A 14,035-nucleotide genomic window follows, 5' to 3' on the forward strand; every position below is an offset into this window, starting at 1 on the left:
ATTCTTTGTCCTCCAAACACGACGAGTTGAGTTTTTACCAAAAAGTTCTATTTTGGTTTCATCTGACCATATGACATTCTCCCAATCCTCTTCTGGATCATCCAAATGCACTCTAGCAAACTTCAGACGGGCCTGGACATGTACTGACTTAAGCAGGGGGACACGTCTGGCACTGCCAGTGTGTTACTGATGGTAGGCTTTGTTACTTTGGTCCCAGCTCTCTGCAGGTCATTCACTAGGTCCCAGATCGAGGGAGATTATCAGTGGTCTTGTATGTCTTCCATTTCCTAATAATTGCTCCCACAGTTGATTTCTTCAAACCAAGCTGCTTACCTATTGCAGATTCAGTCTTCCCAGCCTGGTGCAGGTCTACAATTTTGTTTCTGGTGTCCTTTGACAGCTCTTTGGTCTTGGCCATAGTGGAGTTTGGAGTGTGACTGTTTGAGGTTGTGGACAGGTGTCTTTTATACTGATAACAAGTTCAAACAGGTGCCATTAATACAGGTAACGAGTGGAGGACAGAGGAGCCTCTTAAAGAAGAAGTTACAGGTCTGTGAGAGCCAGAAATCTTGCTTGTTTGTAGGTGACCAAATACTTATTTTCCACCATAATTTGCAAATAAATTCATTAAAAATCCTACAATGTGATTTTCTGGATTTTTTTCCCTCAATTTGTCTGTCATAGTTGACGTGTACCTATGATGAAAATTACAGGCCTCTCTCATCTTTTAAAGTGGGAGAACTTGCACAATTGGTGGCTGACTAAATACTTTTTTCCCCCACTGTATCTAATGATATTTACTAGAGGTAGGTAGCTACCAGACGGTGCGAGAGTAAATAGAACCTCTCCATGGATACTGCTTTGTCGAAAGATGCAAAATATATTAAGTGTTTAGTGACAAGGACAAGACCACTGTTAAGACCTTTTATGTTCAATAAAATGTTCCATAAAAAATAAAAATAATACTACAGTTCTACAAAATGCATTACAATCACATAATACCCACAACCCCCTCACAGTTAATAAACAAAAATCACCATTGCGATGATTGACAAATCAGCCCTCACCCCAAAAAAACAGAAATCACATCCAGCATATACAGCTGTGGAAAAAATTAAGAGACCACTGCAAAATTATCTGTTTCTCTGGTTTTACTATTTATAGCTATGTGTTTGGGTAAAAATAACATTTTTGTTTTATTCTATAATCTACTGACAACATTTCTCCCAAATTCCAAATAAAAATATTGTCATTTAGAGCATTTAGTTGCAGAAAATGACAACTGGTCAAAATAACAAAAAAGATGCAGTGTTGTCAGACCTCGAATAATGCAAAGAAAATAAGTTAATGTTCATTTTTAAACAACACAATAATAATGTTTTAACTTAGGAAGAGTTCAGAAATCAATATTTGGTGGAATAACCCTGATTTTCAATCACAGCTTTCATGCATCTTGGCATGCTCTCCACCAGTCTTTCACATTGATGTTGGGTGACTTGAAAATTAAACCAGCTCGGTTTTGTTTGATGGCTTGTGACCATCCATCTTCCTCTTGATCACATTCCAGAAGTTTTCAATGGGGTTCAGGTCTGGAGATTGGGCTGGCCATGACAGGGTCTTGATCTGGTGGTCCTCCATCCACACCTTGATTGACCTTGCTGTGTGGCATGGCGCATTGTCCTGCTGGAAAAACCAATCCTCAGTGTTGGGGAACAATGTCAGAGCAAAAGGAAGCAAGTTTTCTTCCAGGACAACAAAGACAAATCTGCCCGATTCCAGCCTTGCTGAAGCACCCCCAGATCATCACCGATCCTCCACCAAATTTCACAGTGGGTGCGAGACACTGTGGCTTGTAGGCCTCTCCGGGTCTCCGTTTAACCATTAGACGACCAGGTGTTGGGCAAAGCTGAAAATTGGACTCAGAGAAGATGACCTTAGTCCAGTCCTCTAAGGTCCAATCCTTATGGTCTTTTGCAAACCTCAGCCTGGCTCTTCTTTGCTTCTCATTGATGAAGGGCTGTTTTATTTTTTTTGCTTTGCACGACTTCCCCTAGGAGCCTGTTTCGAACCGTCCTCGCCATGCACTTCACTCCAGCTGCCATTTGCCATTCTTTTTGTAGGTCACTTGATGTCATCCTACGGTTGTTGAGTGACATTCGAATGAGTTGGCGGTCATCCCGGTCGGTAGAGAGTCATTTTCGCCCTCTGCTGGTCTGTAGCTTTGTTGTCCCCAATGTCTGCTGCTTGACCTTGTTCTTATGAACCGCCGTCTTTGAAATTTTAAGGATGGAAGCAACCTGGCGCTCACTGTATCCCTCTGCCAGTAAAGCCAGAATTGACCCCTTATTTTCCTCACTCAAAACTTTCCTTTTCAACTCTTTTGGCATGGTCAATAGTTATTTAATGATTAATATTACTTTTGAGGTACTATTAGCACTGTTTTTGCCATCCAGCTGGTCCTATTGCAAGATGATAGTGATGACCACAGCAGTGGTTTTTATACTTTTCCTCGTTAAATAAGATTTGGTTTATGTGATCACCTAATCAGTACCTAATTCATTAGAATGAGGTGTGCCTGTGTTGGAATTCAACAGACACTGGAATGGAATGGCTGTCATACATGTAGAGATGCTGATTTAAGAAAAGTTTGCAGTGGTCTCTTATTTTTTTCCACAGCTGTATGTCCATTATCCTTCAGTTCCAGTTTGACTAGTCTGGGATCATATTCTGGTAACCACAGGCAATTCTACCTCCCCATTGTCCTGGCTGACACTGAGCCCTCATGTACAGAGCCACAACAGTCAATTTTTACAAGCTGAGCATCTACATTACTGCCTTTCCCATTGTGAGGGAACAAAAAGAGGGAGAAACTGCCAGTGGGGTCCCACAGGGCTCAATGCTGGGGCCATTGCGGAACTGAACTGTTACCTCTCTGCTTCTTTGTTCAGAGCCGGGCTGCTGCTTCTGGCTGTTCTTCAGCTGCTGCTCCAGTGTCAATATCTCCTGCTGGAAGACATCCCTCTCGTGTTCCCGGTCGATGGCCTGCTCCTGGGGTTCAGAGATGAAGGAAGGAGAGTAAGGAGCAGTAGCTATGGGAAATACCCATAACATATCAAATTCAATTATATATATATATATACATACACATGGGAAACATCTTTCTGTTTCAGTGCCAATCTGACGGACCCCATTGAATAAGAAATGCATGGCTGATGAATAAATGATGGATCAAGTGTACTGCTTTATGCACTGCCTAACCCCCAATAACCAACATGCACATTCATATAACATTCATGTAAATCTGTATACTTTTAAACGATAGACTTCCTATGGTCCTCCCTCATCCAGCCACCCTTCTCTCCCCATTCATCCATCTCTCCCATCTCTATCCATATCCATCCATCCATCCAGCCATGCATCCATCCTCCCCATCTCTTCCTTCCCCTCTTTCTCTTACATCCAGGAACCTCCGGTTCTTCTCCAGCTGTTTCTCCAGGGCCTGGATCTGCTGCAGCAGGTCGCCACTCTCAGTCTTGCGGGCGTGCTCCAGCTCAATGACCCGATTGATCTGCTCCTCCAGCTCAGCCTCCAGTGTTTTCACCTGGTTCAGAAGGTCCAGGCTCTCCTTCTCCGCCTGCCGCTGCACCTCTACCTTCTCAGCCATCAGCTTCTCTGTCTCCTCCAGGAGGTCTGGGGTGAAGGGAGGGAGGGACGGAAGGCGTCACATAAGGTCGCTTTGGAGGGGAGGAGTCTTAATGATTTTGGACATACAGGTTTGATTCCAGCAATGGACAGGACAGGATGCTGAGATGGAGTTCTTGTGGATTGTCGGTCGATAAACCAAAAATCAGTTACAGGCCTGTCAGCCTTACTATTAATTTAAAATCTAAGTATATTTAGCTGTTTTTGTCTCAGAACTTCTAAACTTGTGTTCTACTCATTTTAACAGCATCACAGTATTGAGATGGCTGCTTCAGCAACATATCACCAATACAGTCCTCCATTTCAGAATCATGTAGCTACTCTATAACAGACAATCTCACACCCAGTATCTTCCCAACATATCCCTTTAGTAATCCACTGCCATCATTTAACCAACCAACTAACATTGAACCAACCAACATTGCTTCACCCAGGAGATCAAACCCCATTGTATTAGTACAACAGATAAAAGGGTAAGAGAGTGCAAACCACAGACCAAGGACGTAGACAGTGCAGTGACGGTGCAATATCCATGCCCCATATGCATTTGCAGGCAAGGGGTGGGACAAATTCCTAATTGAGCAATCATCTTACTCCAAAGGTAGCGGACATTGTCACAATGTTAGCATGGACAATGTGAAGTAAGGGTTAGCTAAACTCTTCTGAACATTAACATCAAGACATTTTAATTTAGGCACAAAGATGATTGCCAATGAGGAAATACTTATGCTTACAGTATCAATGTCTCAAAATATAGCTCATCCGATTCCTTCAATTGTGCTCAATCATAAATAAAATGAGAATGTTCACGCTGACCCATAGGACATTAACATGACAAACCATGACATAGAAAAGTGAATCAAAAAGAAAAAGCGTAAGCAAGGGTTAGTGATTGAGTGAGTGAGCCCATAGCAAGCAAGCTCCAAGCTTTTTTTGTGAGTTTCTGGATTTGGGGGTTAAAAAATATATATATTTGTGAAGTGCCACTCGACTAGAGACTAAAAAGTAACATAGATAGACTGGCCATGCTCTGATGTGGGACACACCTGCTTCAGGTGCTGCATCGACTGCAGCTTCAACTAGGCCTATAGGAGGAATAAGAAAGCACAGTATTTCAACATGCACTTGTTTTGTCATAAAAAGGAGGTAGACTGGAGGAGAAGGGATGCGAGAGGTGAAAACGAGAGGGTGGGGCCTCCCTGCATGTGCTGTGGTGGTATTGATTAAAGCTGTGTCGGCAGATGATGGATGAGCCAATGCCGTGAGGTGAGAACAGGAGTGAGATGTTCCTGAAGTGTACATTGAATTCATGTCCTTGTTGTATACTTGCCATTTCATTAGGGATTGTTCATTAACCTATGGAATACCTTGAAATAGTACTGGATGGAGGTAATGCATCGGAAAATGCTTTAAAACAAGTGTGTCTTATTGGACAAGTCAAGGTAGTTCCTCCCTGTTTCGGTCGCCTTAATTCCATTTGGTGCCTAATGAACACGACGCAGGTGAGACTTGCCAGATGCAGTACTTGTGTTACACATGTTCCATGATTCTGTTTTATCCCAGAGGATTTCCATCAAAAACAGTTATTAATTGTAAACTTCATTACAATATATATGTATCATCACAGTCACCCTTTCTACAGGAATTCAGCAAAGTACAGTAATAACAAAGTATTTACATTTAAATTACAAGAATTTCTAACACAGAATAAAAATGGTTACAACGTCATTGAGTGATAACACGATAACAATGTGTGGCTCCTGCTAAGCTGACAAACTGTGTGATGATGATGATGAGTCATACAAATAGTCAAATATAGATCTAATCAAGGAAATAAACCAACCTTCTCTATGCAAAAGAACATGGGCCTGTTTTATCTTCGTCACAGGACCCACAGAATTAAAATGACTGTCAAATTGCCATGGTCTGAGGGGCTTTTCTCAGTAATACCAGTATTTCTATTTCAATGACACTACCCCCCACTTCACTCTGCCCACTCTTTGGAGTAGTGATGTCATATAAGACGTATTCATAGTTCTCTAGTATCACCAACTGCTTGTTTTTGAGCATCTGTATTGGTATAGGTCTGTGCATATCCAATACACTTTAGATTATATTAAAGTACCATTCTCACCATTATTTCACTGTCTAGAATATTAGAATGTTTGTCAAACTGTATATTTTGTTCCATTCAGATTCACAAGGAGTAAGTGGTGGGGCACATACGTAACTCGCGGGGGCCGGCATGCTCCCTCATGGCATCCTGTTGCCGTGACAGTATCTCTCGCTCCTCCTGCATCTGCAGCCTCTCCTGCTCCAGTTCGTGTAGGCGGCTGCTCGTCACCTGCAGGAGCAAATGACATTCAGTTAGAGGCAGGTTGACGATGTGGTTAGCCAATTAAAAACAGACAAAAAAAACGTTTCCTGACATAGCGGTAACATTTTAAACAGATGGGAAACAACTTGCAACATAATTGTCCACCATTTTCTTTAAATCTGCATGGAAAGTTTTGAGATATGTTGGACAACAATATTTACCTAGTGGGCATAACTGCTTGAAATGACATAATGACATCAGAGCATGTCACCCTCAATTGTAATAAAACACAGTGATAATGGTGGTTGTAGACTGTAGAGTGGGTCTGTCTCACCTGCAGCTCCTGCTCCAGGCTTAGCTGTAGCTCCTCCTTCTGACGCACCTGCTCCTCCAGCGCGGCACGTTCATCTGTGTAGCCATCGATCAGACCTGAGGGGGAGAGAGAGAGGAGAGGGGGTGTTAATATATAGATTTAGAGATCGTTTGAGTAAAACGTTCACACATCACACGCATAGTATCCATTCAAGTACACATAACAGCGAAAGTACAGACTCACACACAACCAAAATCAAGAAGAAAAACTCCAAAAACGTATGTGCACTGTACTATACAAATATGCTACATCCAAATAAGCACCCACCCACCCCTCCCTAAGGCGCACACAAACACAAAAATATTTAGACAAACACAGGCAGAATGTCTGACCCATTTTGCTTGACACAGTGTACTCTAGAGGGCTATGCTGCCAACAAACCAAATAAAATATTATATTATTACACATCTTGTTACTGGTCACTAGGCAAATGCACTACTGGCATGTATTTCAGCTGATGATAAATCTGTTTGGAAGACGTGACTGCACACTAGCAATGTTCCCAAAGATCTGATAGAGATTCCTAATGAAATCATATCTAGTACTAGTATGTTGTAACTCTACTAAATAGGTGAGGCGAATACGCTTAATCATAGATGATTGTCTGATGTTCTTCCAAGAACATTGTTGTGCTGATGAGTTACATTATAAGCTTGCGGTGCTTCCTTCTGATCTCTTTGTTTACTGTAAACACAACAAATAATTTGAATGGGTGGCTCTACCCTTGTTTCTTCATATACAAAAGTATATGAGCCCACGTTATAGTGGTAACACATTTTTCACAACAAAGGAATGTACCTTAGGAATGTACCTTAGTAACATTCCCAAAATACATAATTTGCAGTGGATTAGACCACTCCCAAGGAAGCCTTCTACATAAAAAGTACAACTCATATATAGGCCTACCTTTAAGAATTCAATGCTGTCATTAACGAGGTTTCCATCCAACCTTTTATGCGAGTAAAGTACATGTCCCATAAAAAAACGTCACGACAGGCCTGATGGAAACAGCCAATGTAAACTTTCCAAATGTTGACAAAACACACAATTTAAATTGTATGATTTAACCTTTATTTATCCAGGCGAGTCAATTAAGAACAAATTCTTATTTACAATGATGGCCAAGGTGGGATCTTTTGTGTCTGTAAAATTTATTATGCGAGAAATGGCGGTGGAAACAATTTTATGTGCACATTTTTATATAATAACCATCATATCGAAGTAAACGTGGAGTCATGCGATTATATGTTGTGTGGCCCTCCCTCTACGACTTGGGAAATCAGCCAGTTTATTAGGCTACAGGTGAAATCAGTTATGATTAACTTCACAGGGCGTTGAAAATGCACGGTGAATAATTATTTATATATATTTTTTTGACCCCCTTTTGTTCCCCAATTTCGTGATACCCAATTACGATCTTGTCTCATCGCTGCAACTCCCCAACGGGCTCGGGAGAGGCGAAGGTCGAGTAATGCGTCCTCCGAAACATGACCCGCCAAGCCGCGCTGCTTCTTAACACCCGCTCGCTTAACCCGGAAGCCAGCTGCACCAATGTGTTGGAGGAAACACAGTTCGCCTGGCGACCGAGTCAGCTTGCAGGTGCCCGGCCTGCCACAAGGAGTCGCTAGAGTGCGATGAGCCAAGTAAAGCCCCCCGGCCAAACGGTGAGGAGTTTGATGCTCCTTTCTAATCGAGGGTCTTATTTTGGTGACATGATGATCGATGCATGGCTGCCATTTGACAAATAAAATGAATCTTGCTCTTTTGTCCATAATAATCTCATGTAGGCTATACCTGCACTGTATCTGAGACCTGTTGGCTAGAGCCTACATGCAAAGACCAGAGTGAGCGCATTCGCTATTTAACGCACATTTTTCTGTGACAAAGCCATTAGTAGAGTTGAAAATGTGATGCGAACACATTTAACCTGTATTTTTTTCCCTCCAGTAAATGGGAATTTAACCGCATAAGTTATTTTTATGTGCACTACGTCATCACGCACAGCCTTTTATCCGCAACAAGTCAATTTGATGGAAACACATCTCTGGTGGGAAAATGCGCAAATTGTTTTATGCACATTTGATGTCAGCAACAAATCACCATTAAAACTCACCATCATTCAGTTGGCAATGGATGCAAACTGCTATGCCTGTTACTATTAATACTAACACCTCTTCTTATACAGTGCCTTCAGAGAGTATTCATACCCCTTGACTTATTCCACATTTGAAAACATATTCTTAGAAATTTTTGCAAATGTATTGACTATTAAATACAGAAATATCTCATTTACATTAGTATTCACACCTGAGTCAATACTTTGTAGAATAACAATTGACAGCGATTACAGCTGTGAGCATTTCTGGGTAAGTCTCTAAGAGCTTTCCACACCTGGATTGTGCAACATTTGCCCATTTTCCTTAAAAAAATTATTCAAGCTTCGGAGGACGCATGACTCGACCTTCGCCTCTCCCGAGCCCGTTGGGGAGTTGCAGCGATGAGACAAGATCGTAATTGGATATGACGAAATTGGGGAGAAAATATTAATTTAAAAAAATAACTAACAAAAAATCTTCAAGCTCATTGATCATTGCTAGACAACCATTTTCAGGTCTTGCCAAATATTTTAGAGTAGATTTAAATCAAAACTAACTCGCTCACTCAGGAATATTCAAAGTCTTCTTGGTAAGCAACTTGTGTTTGAGGTTATTGTCTTGGTGAAAGGTGAATTCATCTCCCATTGTCTGTTAGAAAGCAGACTGAACCAGGTTTCCCCTCTAGGATTTTGCCTGCTATTCTGTTTCTTTTTTTATCCTGAAAAACTCCACAGTCCTCATGATGCAGCCACCACTATGCTTGAAAATATGGAAAGTGGTACTCAGTAATGTGTTGTATTGGATTTGCCCCAAACATAACACTTAGTATTCAGGACCAAAAGTTAACTGCTTTGCCACTTATTTTGCAGTTTTACTTTAGTGTCTTGTTGCAAACAGGATGCATGTTTTGGAATATTTGTATTCTGTACAGGCTTCCTCTTTTCACTCTGTCAATTAGTTGTTGATACATCCTAATTTTTCTCCTATCACAGCCATTCAACTCTGTAACTGTTTTAAAGTCACAATTGGCCTCATGGTGAAATCCCTGAGAGGTTTCCTTTCTCTCCGGCAACTGAGTTGGGAAGGACGCCTGTATCTTTTTAGTGACTGGCTGTATTGATACACCATCCAAAGTGTAATTAATAACTTCACCATGCTCAAAGGGATATTCAATGTCTGCTTTTTGTTTTACCCATCAACCACTAGGTGCCCTTCTTTACGAGGCACTGGAAAACCTCCCCGGTCTTTGTGGTTGAATTTGTGTTTGAAATTAACTGCTTGACTTAGGGACCTTACAGATAATTGTATGTGTGGGGTACAGAGATGAGGTAGTCATTCATAAATCATGTTAAACACTATTATTCCACACAGAGTGAGTCCATGTAACTTTTATGTGACTTATTAAGCACATTTTTACTTATTTAGGCTTGCCATAACAAAGCGGTTGAATACTTATTGACTCAAGACATTTCAGCTTTTCATTTTTTATTAATTTGTACAAAATCCACTTTGACATTGAGTATTGTGTGTAGGCCAGTGACAAAAAATCTCAAATTAATTAATTTTAAATTCAGGCTGTAACACAACAAAATGTGGAAATAGTCAAGGGGTGTGAATACTTTCTGAAGGCACTGTACATGTTACTATCAACAAGCCAATGGATGTAAATATGTCTTAATTTGCTTAGCAGTGTGTGGAACTGAGCGTTGTTAGTGAATTAGGTGGGCTGTGTCACGGGTTTGAACCTGTCACCCCTCTCGTCGGTCAGCTGTTCCTGATAGGGATGTCACATCATAATCACTACCTCTGACAGGGATGTATGGCATGGGGCATTGAATGTGCTGATGGTGCAGAATGTGTCACTACACTATTAAAAACATGGTAAATTTGCGCACAAATCTCTGTATTAATACTTGGTTTCAGGTGTAGTGTATGGAAATGTAATTGTTCACAAATAATTGCTAAATCTTTCATTACGCACACACAATTTTCTTTGCCATCTAAAGTACTCACACACTCTCTACAGTATATATTAATTTCAGTTTCACCCACAGATCCCCTAGCCATCTGACTCACCAAAACACACAACACACACCATCCCCCACAAACAACCCCAGACACACACTTTCACTCATCATATGGCATTCTCACTGCCCTTCAAACACACACCGACCCACATTTAAAACAACCCCATCACAAACACAACACACCCACCCCCTCCCACTCACCCTCTGCCCTGTGGAGCTCCAGGGCCAGCTGCTCGCGGGCGCGCCCCTCCTCCCCCAGCCTCTCCTGCAGATCCTCCTGCCGCTGCAGCAGATCTCCCATTTCCTGGTTATGGCGGAAGGACTCGCGCATCAGCTCCGTCTGGGTGACCCGTGCATGTTCCAGCTGATCAGGGTTGGTAAGATGGGTGGAGATACAAAGATAATTACTTTAGTGAGCAAAGAGCCTTTGAGGAAATCCTGGTTGAGGTGGTAAATAATTCTGAATTAGAAGTTCAGATACACAAAGCCTTGAAGCAAGTTGGTCCACACAGTGTGGCTCAGTTGGTAAGAGTGTGGCACTAGCAATCACATATTTTTAAAAAAATGTACTCAGTGCACTGAAAGTTGCTTTGGATAAAATAATCAGCTAAATGGCACATGGCATATTTTTTAATAAATACCATGCCATGAATGAATGGGCTACTCTGCGGTCATTTACGGACATAACCTTTCATTAATAACAATATGCTGAGCCTTGTGACAGTAAGTATAATGTAATATTTATGATCACCAGTAATGGTTTCCAGTTAGTGTCCTAAGTGAAAGTAAAAAAAGTAGGACCAATCAATCAAAACTGTAGGCCCACTTCAGGATAATGGGAGAAACAAAATTACACTTAGCACATAAGATACACAGAGGGGAACAGTGGGTTCACAACACACATGGCATGTGTCGCTATGCTTAAAGGAGTAGGGAACCTCAATAACTACAGGGCAATGCACAAGGAGGTGGAGATGGTTAGCCGTATACAGTTCAGCGGTAAGTCTTGAGTTGTACAGTGGCACATCATGACATTGTAAATATTCTCTCACTCGCTTCAAATTCTAACATATTGAACCTGCATAGCTACAACTAGGCCTATTGCCTTATCATGGTGGGATAACTGTACACATGCTGTCGTTTTCTATAAAGTTCTGTTGGTGAAAATGCATGCCATATCAGTATTCTTATTAAAATGAGTAAACCTACGCCCCAGTTTGACATTCATCAAGGAACCAACATAACATCTATGAAATGCCATTTCATTCTTAGCCCTTTACCCGTGGTCCTCTGTAGCTCAGCTGGTAGAGCACGGCGCTTGTAACGCCAAGGTAGTGGGTTCGATCCCCGGGACCACCCATACACAAAAAATGTATGCACGCATGACTGTAAGTCGCTTTGGATAAAAGCGTCTGCTAAATGGCATATTATTATTATTATTATTATTATTATTTACATACACTACCGGTCAAAAGTTTTAGAACACCTACTCATTCAAGGATTTTTCTTTATTTTTACTAGAGAATGCCAAGAGTGCGCAAAGCTGTCATCAAGGCAAAGGGTGGCTATTTGAAGAATCTCAAATATAAAAAATATTTTGATTTGTTTAACACTTTTTTGGGGTTACTACATGATTCCATATGTGTTATTTCATAGTTTTGATGTCTTCACTATTATTATACAATGTAGAAAATAGAAAAAATAAAGAAAAACACTTGAATGAGTAGGTGTTCTAAAACATTTGACCGGTAGTGTAGATGAGACAGGTCTAGTAGACATTGCCCGGTGACGCATTCACAAAAGCCTTCTTTCCTGGCTGAATTAGCATGGAATTGCTATTGTGCAATAAACCACTGACTTATAAGCACCACAATTCACATGCAGTTGGTTTTACAGGGCGAGACTCCCACAGCAGCAAAGGTCATACTGCAACATTATGACAACCAGGATGTAGTCACGTGACCGTGCCACAATGAAATCTTGGGAGTAATTTTTTGCTCACTTCACATGATCACCTGCTCAGATAAAAGCAGAATAGGGAGATCTAGGACGGTATACGATACTCTCACTGCGTTTTTCACTGCACAAGTTGCCCAGTCAAAAATATTGCTTACAAGCAAGTTAGCTGTATAATGTACACGTGTATATAGCAGGGGGGTAGGTCATGTTATGAACTGTATAAAATAATTGACAAAACTGCTGCTTAGAGCATCCAGTCAGCCAAATGAAAAACACTTTCATTCAGATAAATAAGACAGCAGAGTAACTGTCCAGTTACTCTTCACAAGTTGTACAGTTCCATACAGGTTACACGGCAGGTCAGCAGCTGAATGTAAACTTACTGTATAGGGCGGTGTGGGGAGGGAGATCTTAGAGATCACCTTAAGGAGGTGACCATTGGTTCTGTGGTTGACGTGCGATATTTGCGTCTGTACCACTACTGCGTTTTTCTCAGTGAGGACGCTGGAGAGGGGGAAAGGCCGGGGCAGGGGCACGCGAGATTCCACCTCGTACACATCCTGATCTTCCCCTTCCACCCACATGGCCTGGTGGCTCGAATTCCAGTACGAGCGGTAGGAATCCATGGTGGTGGACAATTTTCAACGGTTTTCAATGACCTACTAGTTTATCCTTGTAGTGCTTTCCATTCTCTTCCCTACAAATGTTCATGGGTTATATGAATTCTCTGGTGTTCCTTTCAGCCTCTACAATGCAACTGCTGCCATGGATGGAGTCTTCAGCGGAGGCCCAAGGAGGAACAGCAACGGCGAGCAGACGAGTCCCGACGACGTAGCCGGGCTCTAGGCAACGGTCTCTACGGAGCAGCCACGCACAGAGCCTTGGGTAAACACATGAGTCGCAGCTTAGAATCAGATCCACACACATGGCGTACAATGGTGAAGAGATAACAAAACAGGTCCCAGGTAAATACTGAGAATGAGGTCCTCCCTTGAAACAACAAAACAAAGATTCAAGTCAGAAAAGAAGAGATACCGGTAGTGCTTCTCCTCGTGTAGGGGAAAAGTAATCCTTCCTGGGGGAGAAAGTTTGAAGTCACATCTTGCACAAGTGAATCCTGGGACAACTGAGGGGGGTAAAATAAAGAGAAACCTAGCTTTAAGATCCTGTGCACCTCTCTCTGTCAGACTTTTCTCTCTGTCTATTTTGCTCACTGTCTCAAAGCACAGCGTGACCCTGCCCCTCAGCAGTACTCACTCCCACACCCTCGCTCACCCTCTCCCTCCCTCTGGAAGCTCATTAACAATTCCGTGCCGCCACGGCAACGCAGCACCGACCCGCAGGGAAGGGAAGCCTCCTGGTCCCCTCTTAATTGCTTTACACAATGGGCAGCCAACCAAGGGTGAACTCTGAAGCCGCCTGATCCAGAGGGGCTCTCACTGCCCTTCTTTCTCTTCTGTCAATCTCTCTCTCCCTCTTTCATTCTCCCTCTTATTCTTGATCTATCCCTGTAGCCTCTCTTTAGCGTCTTTCTGTTGTTTGTCACCACACTTTTCTAGCT

General features: G+C 42.0%; 1 protein-coding gene across 1 annotated transcript in view; it reads right to left on the minus strand.

Annotated features, from left to right (window-relative positions):
- Positions 1–14,035, minus strand: part of LOC311132905 (A-kinase anchor protein 9-like) — a 120,177-nt gene that overhangs the window by 24,984 nt on the left and 81,158 nt on the right. The window contains exons 22-27 of the mRNA XM_084166281.1: positions 10,717–10,879; positions 6,354–6,448; positions 5,929–6,046; positions 4,749–4,787; positions 3,458–3,690; positions 2,929–3,048 (exon numbers count right to left, since the gene is read on the minus strand). Coding sequence (XP_084022407.1) covers positions 2,929–3,048; positions 3,458–3,690; positions 4,749–4,787; positions 5,929–6,046; positions 6,354–6,448; positions 10,717–10,879 — 768 coding nt within the window. The remainder of the gene's footprint in view (positions 1–2,928; positions 3,049–3,457; positions 3,691–4,748; positions 4,788–5,928; positions 6,047–6,353; positions 6,449–10,716; positions 10,880–14,035) is intronic.

This window comes from Coregonus lavaretus, assembly GCF_964263955.1.
Source record: "Coregonus lavaretus genome assembly, chromosome: 7".
In the NCBI taxonomy this organism is placed as follows: Eukaryota; Metazoa; Chordata; class Actinopteri; order Salmoniformes; family Salmonidae; genus Coregonus; species Coregonus lavaretus.